General features: G+C 42.1%; 1 protein-coding gene across 1 annotated transcript; it reads left to right on the top strand.

Annotated features, from left to right (window-relative positions):
• The first annotated feature begins 1,423 nt into the window (after window positions 1–1,423).
• Window positions 1,424–8,970, top strand: C2H6orf62 (chromosome 2 C6orf62 homolog). The gene is made up of 5 exons (XM_021528653.4): window positions 1,424–3,618; window positions 5,459–5,635; window positions 6,211–6,333; window positions 7,040–7,174; window positions 7,678–8,970. The coding sequence occupies exons 1-5, from the start codon at window positions 3,490–3,492 to the stop codon at window positions 7,801–7,803; spliced, it is 690 nt and encodes a 229-aa protein (XP_021384328.1). The 5' UTR covers window positions 1,424–3,489; the 3' UTR covers window positions 7,804–8,970.
• Window positions 8,971–14,952: the final 5,982 nt, after the last annotated feature.

Raw genomic sequence — 14,952 nt, forward strand, 5'->3', positions numbered from 1 at the left:
AGGACTGTTCGCATCCGAGGGTCTGACTAACACCGGGGAAGATAAGGAGGTCCAAGGGCTGAACACGGCTCCTGCCTATAACAGGAGGGAGATGTCCGAGGGAAAGTATGTAGAGGAAAGGCGTGCTAAAGGAAAATAACTAATTCGAGGGTCAGGAGGGAACAAGAGGGATCAGCAGGGACAAATTAGAGACTGGGGGACCAAACACTGAAATGTGGAATTACTGGAGAGTGCCACTGGCATGCTGCATGGGCTTTGAAACACGCTCAAGAGAGAGAGACGGTGCCCGCACTTGTCTTCAGCCTGTAATCTCTGTCATGTCGCTGCTGTTCCGGTGAGCCACGGGTGCCAGCTTCCAGGGAAAGGTGGGAGAGCTGCCTTCACCCGGCCTGGCAGCCCGCGCCGCGCTGGGGCACACACCAGCGCTCGCCGCCCCTCGGCTCCCGGCGCCCGGTGCTGGGGTGGCGATTCCTCCCGCTCGCCCTGGCCCTTCCCGCAGGGAGAACGCTCAGCAGCAGACTGGGACCTCGCTTCGCTGCCATCGCTTCCATGCCATTCCTCCTTCCTTCCAGAGAACGGGAAGTAGGGCATTTGCCTGTCCTCGTAGTGCAGAAATAAAACCGCGTACTTCTCTCCAAGGATTAGGTTTGTGACTCTGGAACAGAAATTACTCATTTATGAAACTTAGCCAGCCTCTTCGGGAAGCGCTGCGGCCGCCGCGGACTGTCACACTGGCTGCCGTGGCGAGACCAGCGCTGCAGACACGCCCTTCGCCATGGCAGCTTTCAATGCACCTTGGGCTTTAATTGTTGTTTCGTTTACAGTGCTACTTCGCATACGTGGGACGGGCTGAATACAAACCGCGGCGGACCAAATTACACAAAGTATGCCACTACAAGGCTTGTTTAACCTATAACATCACCACGCTTAAGGCTGAGACAAGTTTAAGTATTCCCGCAAGGTGACGGAATGTGGGGAGGAGGCGCGAGGCGGGTGGGACGGAGGGGAGCTGCCCCGGGCAGGTACCACCTCGGGCGGGCGCGGCGGGGGGGTCATGTTTCTTCCCTCCCGTTTGCCTCACACCCTGCCCATCGTCCCCCCTCCCCCCCTGCGAGAACGGCGTTGAGCAGCCCCATCCGGGTCATTGTCCCGCGGGCACCACGCGGGGCGAGCGGGCGGTTACACGAGGTGTGACCGCGGGGGGTAGAGGGGAAGAAAGTGCAGGGCAGTGCGGATCCCTGGCGCGGTGAGAGCTCGGAGATGCTGTTGTGATTTGCTTCCTGTTAGTCTCGACAAGGTATGACCACGGCGGTTACCGAGGTTGAGCTCTACTGCCTCGACGACAGCAGTGCCTCGGCCCCCGAGGCGCGAACGCTTGGTACGCGCCGGCGGTGCGGTAGGGCGGTGCCTGTGTGACTCAGGCGCTGCCATTTTGAGGGGTCCGTGGTGGCTGCGCAGCTGCACTCCGCACTCGCTCCGTGCCGAGGCACAGGCACTGCCGCTCCTTCCTGCCCGCTCTTGCCGTCGCCCTCGAGGACGTCCCGGACCGCCTGGACGAAAAGAGGCTCCTCAGCCCTTTCATCATTCTTCCCGGCCGTCCCGGTCCTGCTCCGACGCCGCTCCGGGACCTCTCTATGCCCGCCGCCCTCCTCCGTAGGAGCTGCTAGCGCAGGGACAGCGTCCTCCTCCTCCTCCTCCTCCTTCCGCCGCCGTCGCCTCTTCCTCCTCCTTCTCTCTCCGCCACCATTTCCCCACTCCCCGGCCCCGGGGCGCTGAGCTAGACTATGGGGACCAGGTCGGGGCCGAGCAGCGGCAGAGCGGGCGGCCCGGTCACCGTGTCCCCTGCGGCAGGGATGGGGGGGCTCCGCGGCTTCGTGGCTTTATCTTGACATGGCTCCTCTCCGTGCTGCCAGCACCGCCGCCACCTCCTCCTCCACTGCTCCTCCTGCGCCCGCCGGCTGCGGGTAGCGAGCGGGCCACGGTCCCGGGCTCTCGTCGGAGCCTCTCGGTCTCTTGCTTAACTGGGGGGAAGCTTTGGGAAGGGTTCCTTTTTTTGTTTTGTTTTGTTTTTGTTTTCCTTTGGTTTTTGTTCCTTTCTCTCCAGGGAGAGGAGGGGAGAAATACTTTTTTCCCCCTCCTCTTCTTAACCTAGTCCGACGAATTTGCTAACTTAAAAACTTTTTAACCCCGACTAATCAAACACCTGGAGAGGGGGAAAAATGTCTGGAGAGAGGAAGAAAATTACCTGATAATTGGGGATTTGCTTTTTTTCGGGGGAGGGTGATTTAGAGGTTTAAAATTGCAACCTAGATTGCAATTTAAAAAACATAGAAACAAAAACCTCTCAAAAAAAATCTGTCACCGAGAAGCAGGAGCAAGGCGCACTCCATGTTTTCCGAGTCGTGGCCATGAAGTGAGAGGAGAGGGGCGGTGCTGCTGTGGGTGTCCCGCTGCCCCGGGCGCGGCCGCCCTGCGCGCAGGGAGAAGCCCAAGGGAAATCCAGGAGCGCCGGCCATGCACGGCCTCGGCTGACCGTGCTCGCAGCAGCAGAGAGAGGGAAGGATCCCGGGGGATCAGCAGCCCAGGGAGTGTATGACGTGTCGGGGGATGTAGGGCTCTCCCACCGGTAGGGAGCCCGGGTTTGGGGCACTGATTCAGGTTTAAGTCTTTCAGTGAGATAATACTGTCCTTGAATCCCTGTCCGCCCCTTGTCAATGGCCATCATGATCCCTCTCCTCTTCGGCAGCAGTAGCCTCAGGGTAGTGATGAGCAGGATGAAGTTAGAAATGACTCCGCTGTCTTTTCTCTTTGCTCCCCTGCAAACCAGCGCTGTGTTGTCTGTAGTTGATTTTGTTGTTGGCGGCAGAGAAATGTCATACTTCCCGGGTTGTGCACTCCTCCTTTGCACCCTTTTCTCTGCTCTCCATCAAGTGTAATAATTCTAAAGAAAAAGACGGGCAACATAGCAATAGTGGAAGGCTGAGAATAATAATCAGTAGAGTCATGAATCTGGCTGGGGTAGAAGGCAGTTTGTAATTTCAGCTTCGGGTTTTTTTTTTTGTAAGCAGAGCAAAAGTGCCCCCTCCCATGGATTGGGTTTGTGCCAGTTGCTTTTTATTGTACACATAAATTGTGATTTGTTTGGGGCTTGTTTTCTTACTTTCCCCTTTATTCTTTCCCCCTTATTCCTGCAGCTAAACTGTTCAAATTTTTCTCTTCGAAATTCTTTGGGTTTTTTTCTTGATTATTATAAAACCTTTTGTCCAGCCATGGCTGGACTAGCTACTTTCTTTGTTTCTTGACCCCTCCAATACGACATTCTAGTAAAATATTGCCTGAGGTGCGGTTTTGCGTTACATTAGCGTTTGATCTATTCAGTTGTTTTAGCAGGAATCAAACGACTTGTTTCTGTTGTACTTAAGTCTTACGAAAAGGTGCCCATAGTTTAGCGACAGTTTCCAAAGGCTTTAGTACCACCTGTATTACAAAATGGGGGACCCAAACTCCCGGAAGAAACAAGCTCTGAACAGACTTCGTGCTCAGCTTAGAAAGAAAAAAGAATCTTTAGCTGACCAGTTTGACTTCAAGATGTACATTGCCTTTGTGTTCAAAGACAAGGTAACTTGGTTTTAAAGTGTGTCTGTGTGTTTGTTGCGTTTTAAGTGTTCTGTGCAAAGTCTTGCTGCCTAATTGCATCAAATGTTTTATCCTTAACAGAGTCCATTGACTTTAAATTCTTTTTCTTAAATTGGTAATAGCTATAATCCTCACTTAGTTCATGTTTGTTATTTTGACTCTTTGTGTTTAGTAGTTTTATAAGGCAGAGTGTTCCAGTGCTTCATTAAATGGTTACTTGGTGATTTCTCTATTGGGTAGATACTTTTTAAAGTTAACACTGTAAATCGTTAAGCCTAATTGGGGTCTGACCTGCACAATTGCTGGCTGCTAATGCAACCTGGCTGGGGCGATAGCCGAGTGTGTTTATCTGGTGAAAGCAGAAGGGAAGACCTGGCAGTTGAAGGGAGGAGTCTCGAGATGTGGAAACGGCCCAAGTGCGCAGGCACATGTGGAACTGCTGCTGTCATTTTGAAAGGGAGTGGGGAGGGCAAAGAAAAAAAACCTTCATTTGCTTGACTGCCTCCTCTGCGGCTGAATACAGCACATCTGGATGGGGAGCTGGGTCTTTCTAAAGCCGGCTATAGACCCGCAGTTGTGGGAGAATTTTTACCCGTAGAAAGTGAAGGAAAGTAGGTACTTGGAGGAAGTGAATGTGCTGAATATATGATGAGGAATTAAAGGTAGAAGCAACAGAGTACGTAATGATGTACTCTCAGAGATGAGCTCTGAAATAGTTTAATTTCCTCATATGTATAGATTTTGCATTTGCTGTAATATTTAGGTATTTTTAATGAAGACTTTTCCTTGAAGAGCTTCTTTAAAATTTTTGAGTTCAGTTTGCTCTTGTTTTTCAGTTCTAGTGCAAGCAGAGATGGATTTTATTGGGTACTCTGTAATAATAACATAAAAATGAATATTTAACCAGTGGCAACAATTAGATTTTCTTAGATGACACAGCTTTAATTCTTTTAGTTGGACATTAGTACTACTTTTTGGTTGCTTTGTAGAAATTTATCACAAATGCCTATTTTAAATCCTGTTATATTTGCATCCATCACAGTGAACTGAATATGTCCATCCCATACTATTTTGCTTAAAGTAGGAGTTTAGCTGAAGTCAGCAAATAATTGTCTGCTACCTGTGTTCTGATGGGGAGAAAGTGGGGCATTATTTTATGAGATATACTTTGTCTCTTAAGTAAGTCAAGACTACAGTGCACTGTAAGAAAGCTGTTAGAAACAGACATATAATTTTAGCGATGTTACATTCTCTTAATATTTTGGCCTTGCTTGAGAGATGCTGAAATATTTGTAGTGAGTATAAAAGTTACTTAGTAAATGAAAATAGTTCTTCTTTCAGAAAATTATAGCTAACTTCAGATGGGATCTCAATCACCTGCTGTCATCAAATGTGACATTGAAAGATTTCATTCTTCATAAAAGGCCAACTGTAAAAAATTGAAAAGAAGAAAAAAGGTGTTACTTGATTACTTGATTGATATTTGCAGAGAGAAGCTCGTAGAAGTTTTTGGTCATCCCAGAAGAAGGATCAATTCTGTTAATGTTTTGACAGAATCTTAGTGTTTTCAAGATTGATATGTAAATCTTCATTTTTGGAGACTACAAAAATCTGTTCAGCTTTTATAAAAGTTGTTGGTCTGATTCTGTTTAATTTATAAACTTTGACAGGCAAATTTTAGCATGGTTTGTGTCAAAGTCTCCTAGCCTGTGTAATGTGTACTTTATACACTCATACAGAAAATCACAAATCCTGAAATAAACTGTTACCTATAGTTTCCTACAAAATATTGTAATCTTTGCATAATCTGTGCTTTTTTTAGAAGAAAAAGTCAGCACTTTTTGAAGTGTCTGAAGTGATACCAGTCATGACCAATAACTATGAAGAAAATATCCTGAAAGGTGTGCGGGATTCCAGCTATTCTTTGGAAAGTTCCTTAGAGCTTCTGCAGAAGGATGTAGTACAGCTCCATGCACCCCGCTACCAGTCCATGCGCAGGGTAAGGCTCCTGTTTGTGCTTGCTGAATTATACTTTTTCAACACTTGTGCTTTTCCTTGTGAATCTTAAGGCTAATCTTGCCTTTTTCTTATTTGCTGCATGAGGGCTCTGCAGGCCTGTGTTTATGGGGTCTCTAGTTTAAAGGATAGCAGTGGGGTAGTAACAGTTCTGAAACTGTTTAAATATGTAGTTCTTAAGTTTTAACTATAATTTTTCTCATTCAGAGATGTGCCTCAGGAATTTTGTCTTCTTGCCATCTTTGTTCTTTAGAAGGCATGTGTTAATAATTCTTGCAACAACAGCTGCTATAATCTAAGTGATTTTACTTTATGAATATTGGAAGACAGTCTTTGCTGATGTTTTCTTAAAGTTGTAGTTTATATTAAGTGGGTACTGATACTAAACTTCAGTGGAAAGCAGGGAAGGCTTCAGTTGTGGTATAAGTAATGCAAATGGAAAATCAAACGAATGTTGTGTAAGTATCACCTCTCAAGTATGTGCCTGTATAGATAAGTTGCTTATCTGTGTGTTTGACCACTGAAGGGAATGTAAGTACAGAACTTTACTGCTCACAGGATGTGATCGGCTGTACCCAGGAGATGGACTTCATTCTATGGCCTCGTAATGATATTGAGAAGATAGTCTGTCTCCTGTTCTCTCGGTGGAAGGGATCTGATGAACCCTTTAGGCCTGTTCAGGTATTTGGTTTTGGGTTTTGACTTCAGTAACTAACATGTTCCTGGAGGGAGTGTTCTCTTTAACCTCTAAGTTGATGCGATATGCAAGTTCTCTGGATGTTAGAAAAATATGCTGTCCACTTTTATTTGTAAATCGATCAGTGTCCTGAATGCCAAATTCTGCCTCCTATCTTTATGCACTGTTATATTATCCCTTCCAAAATGTAAGTTTGCAAAGGGCCTTTGCAAATAACACGTATGTATAAATGTATACAGTGTGTTTGTATTTGTAGGAGTGGATTAGGTGTGCCTTTTAGTACAATTGAATCTTTGTCTAAATGTGATGGCATTGTTAAGGTTCTGTCAGTATTGACAGAAATTGTTGTTAATGGAAGAGTGAATTGATGGAACCTTTGCATTATAAATTGTTGCACAAGGATCTTCTGCCACAGGAAGGTAAATTGGGTTTTATATATGCTACACGTAAAGTACTTTCGAGTTGTTAATGTGTCATTGCAATGGCTCTTGTCAGTGTTGGCAGAATGAAATTGGTGGATTCTTTAAATTGTGTCAAGATACTGCCATGGTCCCCAGTTTCTGCTTTTCAGACTAGATCATAAAAGGAAAGAACAAAGTGGTCATAAACCCCCAGATTGAAGAAAATTAATGGGTTACACTTGAGCTTTATCTTGAAAAATATTTTATTTCCCTCCCTCACACCATGTAGGTCAAGTTTGAATTTCATCATGGTGACTACGAGAAACAGTTTCTGCATGTTCTGAGCCGAAAGGACAAGACTGGAATTGTTGTCAACAACCCTAACCAGTCAGTGTTTCTCTTCATTGACAGACAGCACTTGCAGGTAAGCTTATTTCATCCTTGTTTTAACAGGTGTATTTTAATCACAAAAAGCTTTTTCTTCTTGGGAACATCAGTGATTTTGCTGGAAGGTAGTCAAGTAGAAAAACTGATCATGCATTCATGATTGCATTTTGGCAGTTTCAGGGAAAACTTACTCTATAAATAGGACTCATATGTGCAAAAACTAACTATGGGCCACATATGTGTTGACATAAAATTAATGTTCTGGTATTAAAAATTAAAGGAGTTCTGAAATATACCTAACAGTGTTTAAGAAAAATTAAAGCATTGGTTTGGTTTGGGTGACAATATGGAAACAGTTCAAGTGAAGAATGAACAAAACAGTAGAAACATTTTATGCATTAGAGTTTGCAGACCAATATTAAGCTCTAGCTGTTTATATGTATGAAATAGTGAATTTTAAATGTCCATAGGGGTCTGCCTATTAGTCCTGAGTTAACTTCTAAGCTTAATACCTTTTCTTTGGATTTTGTTTGCCTCTAGACTCCAAAAAACAAAGCTACAATCTTCAAGTTATGCAGCATCTGCCTGTACCTGCCACAGGAGCAGCTCACTCACTGGACGGTTGGTACCATAGAGGATCACCTCCGTCCTTACATGCCAGAGTAAGGTACTGGCCAGCAAAATGGGGAAGATCACAGAATGCAGCAGTGGATTTTCACTTTCCTCACCACTCCATTCTTTCAGAATTTAGAAGAAAATGGACTCATGTTCAGAACACTATACATTGTGAAACTTGATCATCCTGGATTTTTTTAATCATTTGTATCTCAGAACTTTGCAATTTTTTTTTTTAAGATGTTTTCTGCATGGACCTTGTGAAAGAGAGGATGCTCTGCACACTTCTGCACTGCATCAGCATCTTACTGAAATGTGAAATGAAGGGACTGTACATTGAAACAAATGTATCCGAAAGCACAAGGTGATCATTTGTGGTGGTGTTCCCATTTGTGCTGGTCATGCCCCCTAACATCTCTAATGTTAACCATCAGTATATTGAGGGTGAGAAGTGAATGTAACGGGTATAAAAGCCTTATAGCTTTGCTGTTCATGATTGTATAGGAGAGCACTATCATTCATTCTAATGAACAAAGAAGTGGCTATTACAATAGGAAGTAAGTGTGGGAAAGAAATCTTTCTTCAAAAAGAAAAGCATCTCATTTAATGTATAGGCATTTTTTGCCTCTTTTATTTTGCTGGGCCATGTCTTAAGTTTGCTGGCACTTTTGTTTTGGATCTCTTTCCCCAAGTTGCTGTATAACTGTATGAAGGTATTCTTTTGAGTTGGATGCATTTATACAGATGAGGCAGACCTGGAGTCTGAAGTTGCTAAAGCAGCTCAAAGGTAAAATAATAGCTGCAGAAATAATGTTGGTAGAGGATTATTTTTTCTTGAGAGTTGAGACTTGTAAACTTGCAGGTAAACTGTGCAGGAAATACTGGTTTCTAAAACATTTCTTACAGAAAACCTGTTGAGGTTTTTTTTTTTTCCTTTCTTTTGGAAATAGACATTATAAACCAATGTAAAATAGTGTTTGGAGTGTCAAAAGTTGGTTCTGACAGAATATTTCAAGATTGTGCAATGTTAAAACGAAGACTACTGTATAGTTTTGATGACAAAGAAGGCTCTGCTTAAGGGTTGAGTACTTTACTGGAGTAAAACTGTATAAGCCTACTCCTTTTGGATAAAACTAGTGCTTACCTGTTTAAAACTTGTATTTAGCTTTTGTTTGGAATTGGAAGAAATTGGAAATTAAATAAATTAGGTAAAAGATGGCTGGTTTTATTAATGGAAATCCTATTAATTTAATCTTAGTAGTGATTTGCATCTTAAAAGTGTCACCCACTACAAACACTGAAAATATACAGACTGTAAAATGTTAAGATCAGTGGCAGAGGTGTTCTTGCAAATGTTGGCCATATGTTTTGAAAAGTACTGGGCAGAAATAATGGCATTACTAGTATTTTACTGTATTGCTACATAAATATTTTTACTTCCAAGGCTATAAGTTCCTACAGGTTAATATGAAACACTCTACAAAAACACCACCTGAAAGCTCCAACTTCACTTTCATAGTTGCCTTAAGTTACAAAGAAATACCTTGAAAGCACTGCTCTCCAGAATGCTACGACTTTCTAAAATACTTAGTAGCCACTATACCTGCTAATAGTACTGAAATTTTCTCAGCTTTAAGTGCCTCTTTGAATGATCTATAAGACAAATACAAAATGTCCACACAAAGCTTGAGCGAAGGTAGGGTAGCATCTGGAACATTTAAGTTTCTAGAATTTAGAATTTGCTTCATAAGTGCCATCCTGTTTTTAATTTGTCATTTTGGACATGGTTGCACACAGAATAGGGTCGTAGTTATCTTGGTTAGCAAACATGACAGTTCTTGCATTAGGTATTTTGGTTTTCTTCAATCTAGTTTCTCTTAGAAGAAGCCTCAAGATGTTGACCTAAGTGGCTGTGTACATACAGTGCTTTCCAAGTGTCAGCAATCATACGGATTTTAACTTTAATTCTGTGTGTTACAGGAAACAACCAGTTCCATTTAATTCCTTTTTTAGTTCTGTACAGGGTGTGTAAGACAGGCTGCTCATTTGTTCCTCGTGACAAACCATACCATGCTTCCTTGGGAGAGCACAGGATTAGAGGAAACAAAAAAATTGGAAAACTAATTTTGTTAAATGTGGTTATGCTACCTAGCTAGCAAACTTTATGCTTTCGTTGTGCTATCAGAGTGAATTGAGAACCATCTGCATTGTCTTAAGTAGTGGGGAAAAAAAGGTTAGGGTCCAGCAGGTTTCAGAGCATGAGAATGTTGGGGAATATGTGAGTTTTTTCTTGTATCATTTGGAATCTTTGAAGAGTTTCTCTCCCCTTAAACAGGTCAGCTTTTGAGGGAAAAGATTCAATTCTTGTTCCATTCTTTCTCAATGGAACTTGCAGTTTAATCTCAAAATATTCTTCTGTTAAGTTACTTTAGCAAAATGCCTTTCAGAAGTGAATGGAAGAAGTTTGTAACATCTAGCCTTTGGGTTCAGGCCTTCTTTATATAAGCTTAATGGCTTTTTGGTAGTCTTTTTTCAAAATGTAGGTGTTATCTCACAAAAACTTAATTTTCCAAAGCACAGTTTGTGATGGTGTGCACCTCATTTTTGGAGCTGTTTGTAATTAAAGAAAGGCTCTCGTATAAGAATTTTAGTTACAGCCTACTGTCAAATGCTTGTGTGGCTCCGTTAGACATACTAATACCAAGAATTGAAATAGACTCAATATTGCTTAAGAATTTGTCATGAGATCTTGGTAAGTGCCAAGGGGGCAGGGATAAAATAAGTAGACAGAAGGCCATTAAATGTTAAATACATCTCAGTGAATTGGCTAGTGAAGGGAAGCTTGCTTCAGATGCTTCCTGGGTAATGAGAAGCTTCTTAAATGTTATAGTCTGTACATGACTATGAGGCTTCTCTTCCCAAGCTTCTATGCAAGAGTTACCAAAATACGGCAAGATGGACAGAACTGCTGTGCAAGTACTGCCAAAATGCAGCAGGCCAGTAGTTAGTTGGCAGCTGATGCCCTTTGTCATGTCTGTCTCAAAGTATAAATTCCCTCTCAAAAGCTATATTATAGCTTTAATGTTATTTTATAAACATGAAGATTGATATTATGTGTTAAATCAGGTAGTAGAAACACTGGGGTTAGTCAGTGCTTCTCTTAAAAAAAGGAAAAAGTTGGTTACTTGATTGGTTACTAATCTCTGAGCATTTAAAGTTTTAGATCGAAGGTACCAATCTCTCATTACAAGTCCAATTTTTTCATTCCAAAATGTTAAGTCTGTTAGAAAAACAGAAGGTGGAAAGATGAAAATTGGAACTTGTAAAATGACCTAGACTTTCCAAATTTGGTATTTCAAAAAAACCTATTTGATGTACTTTGTACTTTGCACTACACTAAGTGGCTGTGGTCCTTGGGAATGACCACATCATTTCCTTGACACATAAGGTGCAATGGATTAGTTTTGGAATTTACAGCGTCACACAAATGCCATAAACGCTTGGTCCTTGCACATACTTGCGCAGCTTGTGAGCTCTGCAGGCATCCTTCCCTTCCCACCCCCTGCTCTGCTGCCAGGAGAACACTGCTTTTCCTTGCACTTGTCTGCTGAGTCGTTTAGGTTATGTGCAGTTACTGAACACCAGCTTATGTTGAATCAGGATCTGGGGGGCTGAACAGTGAGAAGAGTCACTGAAGGGTTTTTTGCCTCTTAATAATGAGATTAGTCTAATGGACTGTTGGAGGCTTCATTTAATATTGCATTGACGTTACTACCATTGAGCATGATAGTTGAAGGCAAGAATGAGTACATTTACATTCACTAAGCAGATAGACATGCCATGTGAGTTTACTTAATTGCTATTTACTTTTATTAGCCTGGAAAATCATCTCAGATTTTTCATTTTGCATTTATTGCAGCACTAAATTCACAAGCTGTGTAAGCTTACAGATTCTGGAACAGCTTTCTGGAGTGAAGCAATGAGACAAAACATTATTAAAACCCTCCAGGTCTGCAGCCCGCAGCTGGGAGTGAGCTCATGAGGCTCACTGGGTAGTGCAGATGCTGTAGAGGGAGAGCTGTGTCAGCTCTACAGGTTAACTGAGCTAAGTGTAATTTCTCTTCTGCTTGGTTGACTGAAATGCTTTCTAGGGCTGAAGATATCCGTGGCCTACTTCTGCTTGGAAAGGATTTACATATGGAAAGGTCCCTTAATTTAAGCAAAATTACTGTATGCTAGAGCACCCACTAAAAAAATTGCTCTTCTGGACTCCTGAAACCTATTTAGGCAGCTACTGCTTTTAAGCGAAAGAAATCAAAGATCCATAATTCCACTAGTGTTACAAGCCCCAGGTACTGCCTTAATAAACAAAAATAGGGATCTTTTTTTGTTTGAGTTCATTTATTTTTGATTTTTTTCCTGAAGGATAGCAAATGTGTCTTGTTTGATAAAAGCTGGCAGTTAATTTATTCTCTTTTAAGTAAGAACTGTATAACTGTAGATGCTGCTGTGTCCCACAGCCATGGCAGCTGGGGATCCTGGTCTGGTGGTAGCAGTGGTTCAGTGAATACACTGCAGAATCATGAAGGTGATAACTGTCATCATGTTGGCCCTGAACTCAAGTAGCAAAATAGACATATAAGTGGGGATTTTTTCACTCCTGGGGACAATGAGGTAAGGAGAGGTTTGGGGGGTTCTGGCTAAATGGTTCTTTTTTGCAGTTGGAAATTGTAAAATTGTGAATGATATAATGCAGTGGGAAATTCTTCCATATGCCCTGGCAGTGGCTCAGAGCCAGTTGATGAAGAGATTTCAACTGCTGTTCAGAACAGTTACTTAACAGCCTAATTTACCTCACATCCCTGCCCTCCCTGCCTCATCCCTGTTAGGTGGTGGTTTGTGAATTTGAGAATTGTAAACCAGCAGCTCAGCTATGAGAATCCTGTGATGGGTGGCTTGACCTAAAAGACTTAGGAGGAATTCTGATAGTCCAACACTTGTTTCAGCAGTGGCACCCTTCCTAACATACTCCCTAGTTTATCACTGACATCTTCCTAAGAGTTGGAATCCTTAATGACTAAACCTCTGCTCACTGCAATCTGTGATCTGTATCTGCCCCGATTAACGTCTGTACCCCTGGTTTCAAATGCCAGTAGGAACAAGTCTGCTCTCATTCCTTATTTTCTCAAGGCATCTGTAAAGCACAGCTGTACATGTGCAAGCCCGTGGGTGTCAGTCTGAATGCATTTGTGCAATAGCAAGGATGTGAAACCAGCATGAAACACTTGGCTGGACAGGATACTGCATGAAGTGGGAAGCTGAAGGTACTTTCACTGTTCCTCAAGATTTCATACCACATATGTGGCCTCTGTAAGAACAGACATCTAGACATAAGTATAATTTGGGTGTTGGGTATATTTAAAAGAAAAACCCCAAAATGCAATAGACTGCAATATGGGAGGGCTGGTCTAATTTTTAGCTGTTAAGATATGGAACTTGCAGTTGTCTGTCAGTTACTGGATATATAATCTGGTATACTACTAAAACTCAAAAGATGAGCTCATGAAATCACTATTTGCTTGCTTGTAAGGGAATTATGCCTGAAATCTGCAGTGATGTAACCAGGTCAACCCCACAGGAGGCTTGTTCTTATGCCAGGTGGAGCCATGTACCACTTGTCCTTATTATGGTAATTTGTTTCCATTACTTTAAGATTCAGCTAAGGTAAGATACAGATTTTTCAACATGTAGGTTAGAGTGAGATCAGTAAAGAACACTTCCAAATATTAAGTCTGATGCTTGACAGTTTGCTGTCAGAGCTAGGCAAGCTCAATGCTGTCAATTCCTTCTAAGATCATCTCTGTACCCGAGTTCAGTTGTGAAATAAAATTACGAGGTTAACATACTGCTGCTGGTGATGGATAACAGACAAGGTTGTCTTAAAATAATCCATTTAATTAACTGCTTCTAAAATAACTGGCCTGCATATTAACGATGTCCCTCTTATTAATTAGGCAGTACTAAAATACTGTGTTGAATAGTCTATTGTAAGGGAGAAGAGAATTCACTTGTTATTTCAGGAAGGTTTATTTCTGTTTTCCTCTCAGCCTGAAACAGGCTTGAATAGGAACAGGAGGATACTGCTGTTTCTGTGTTGAGATTTGCCACTCTCAATTGGCCTGGAAGCTTTTCAGTTGTAATTATGGAGATATGATGAATGCTAAGTGATAGAATGGGACCACTTAACTGTGATAGGTTCCTGAGGCAGCCAGCACTGATTGAGGGAAGTCGTGTTAAGTTGCAGTGGGACAGTTACACAAGGACAGAGTGGCCCCAGCACATACTGTTTGAGAAAATATGTTTGAGAGCATGATGTTGAGAGTGTTCTCAATATTTTGGCACATATTGAATTTGGCACCTCCTTTGTTCTCACCCTCTGCCTTTTATTTCAGGTAAGAGTCAAAATCACTCTTGTGTTCAATGAGGGGCATGGGTTTATACCAATTGGAGGGGAGCAGTTTTAACTATCTTCTTGGATTATACTACATGAGTTATCCACCTAAGAAAACTGGTAAACTTAAGAATGAGAAAAAAGATAACTGGAGGTGCCAGAACATGTTAATAGGAAGATAACCAGAGCAGCAATCGCCAAAGTCTGTAAGTACATCCAGTTGCTTTGATGGATTCCCTCTGCTCATCCAAGTAATTACAGAGGAACTGGAGATGCTTAAGACTCCTAACAGTGCTCCAGGTTAAGGGAGCTGTGACATAAGAATTTCATGCAATACAGTATCTAGCTCTGATGAGCAAAGATTTAAAACAAAAAAGGTTACTGCTGTAGTATGCACCTTTACAGAACTGTTTCATCAAAGCATTGTTTCTTTGAATGGGATTCAGGGATAATTTCTGAGTATGAGTGAGTGCAAATACTGGGGGAAAATCAATCATGAATGTACTGCTAAAGAGAGGATGCTACTATTAAAAGTTCAACTAGCCACAGGCATGTAAGCCCTGTATGCTTCAGAGGCAGCCCCAGAGAAAAAGCTTTTCTGAGAATGTATGTATCATGAAAAAGTGTTCTAAACTTGCAGCAAAAATACATGCTGGTAGCCTGAGCCCACTGTAGATATTTTGAAGGATTAGTTATCCACTTATATTATGGAAAGATTAATGACACATTAGTAAACTTGCACAAGTTTG

This window comes from Lonchura striata, chromosome 2 (assembly GCF_050655825.1).
Source record: "Lonchura striata isolate lonStrDom1 chromosome 2, ASM5065582v1, whole genome shotgun sequence".
Classification (NCBI taxonomy): Eukaryota; Metazoa; Chordata; class Aves; order Passeriformes; family Estrildidae; genus Lonchura; species Lonchura striata.

What these genes read in the sequence shown, in the direction of transcription:
- C2H6orf62 (XM_021528653.4), top strand. Translation starts at nt 3,490, where the DNA reads ATGGGGGACCCAAACTCCCGGAAGAAACAAGCTCTGAACAGACTTCGT. An exon ending in AACCCTTTAGGCCTGTTCAG is followed by an intron (nt 6,334 to 7,039) that starts GTATTTGGTTTT and finishes CACACCATGTAG; the next exon opens with GTCAAGTTTGAATTTCATCA. An exon ending in TTGACAGACAGCACTTGCAG is followed by an intron (nt 7,175 to 7,677) that starts GTAAGCTTATTT and finishes GTTTGCCTCTAG; the next exon opens with ACTCCAAAAAACAAAGCTAC.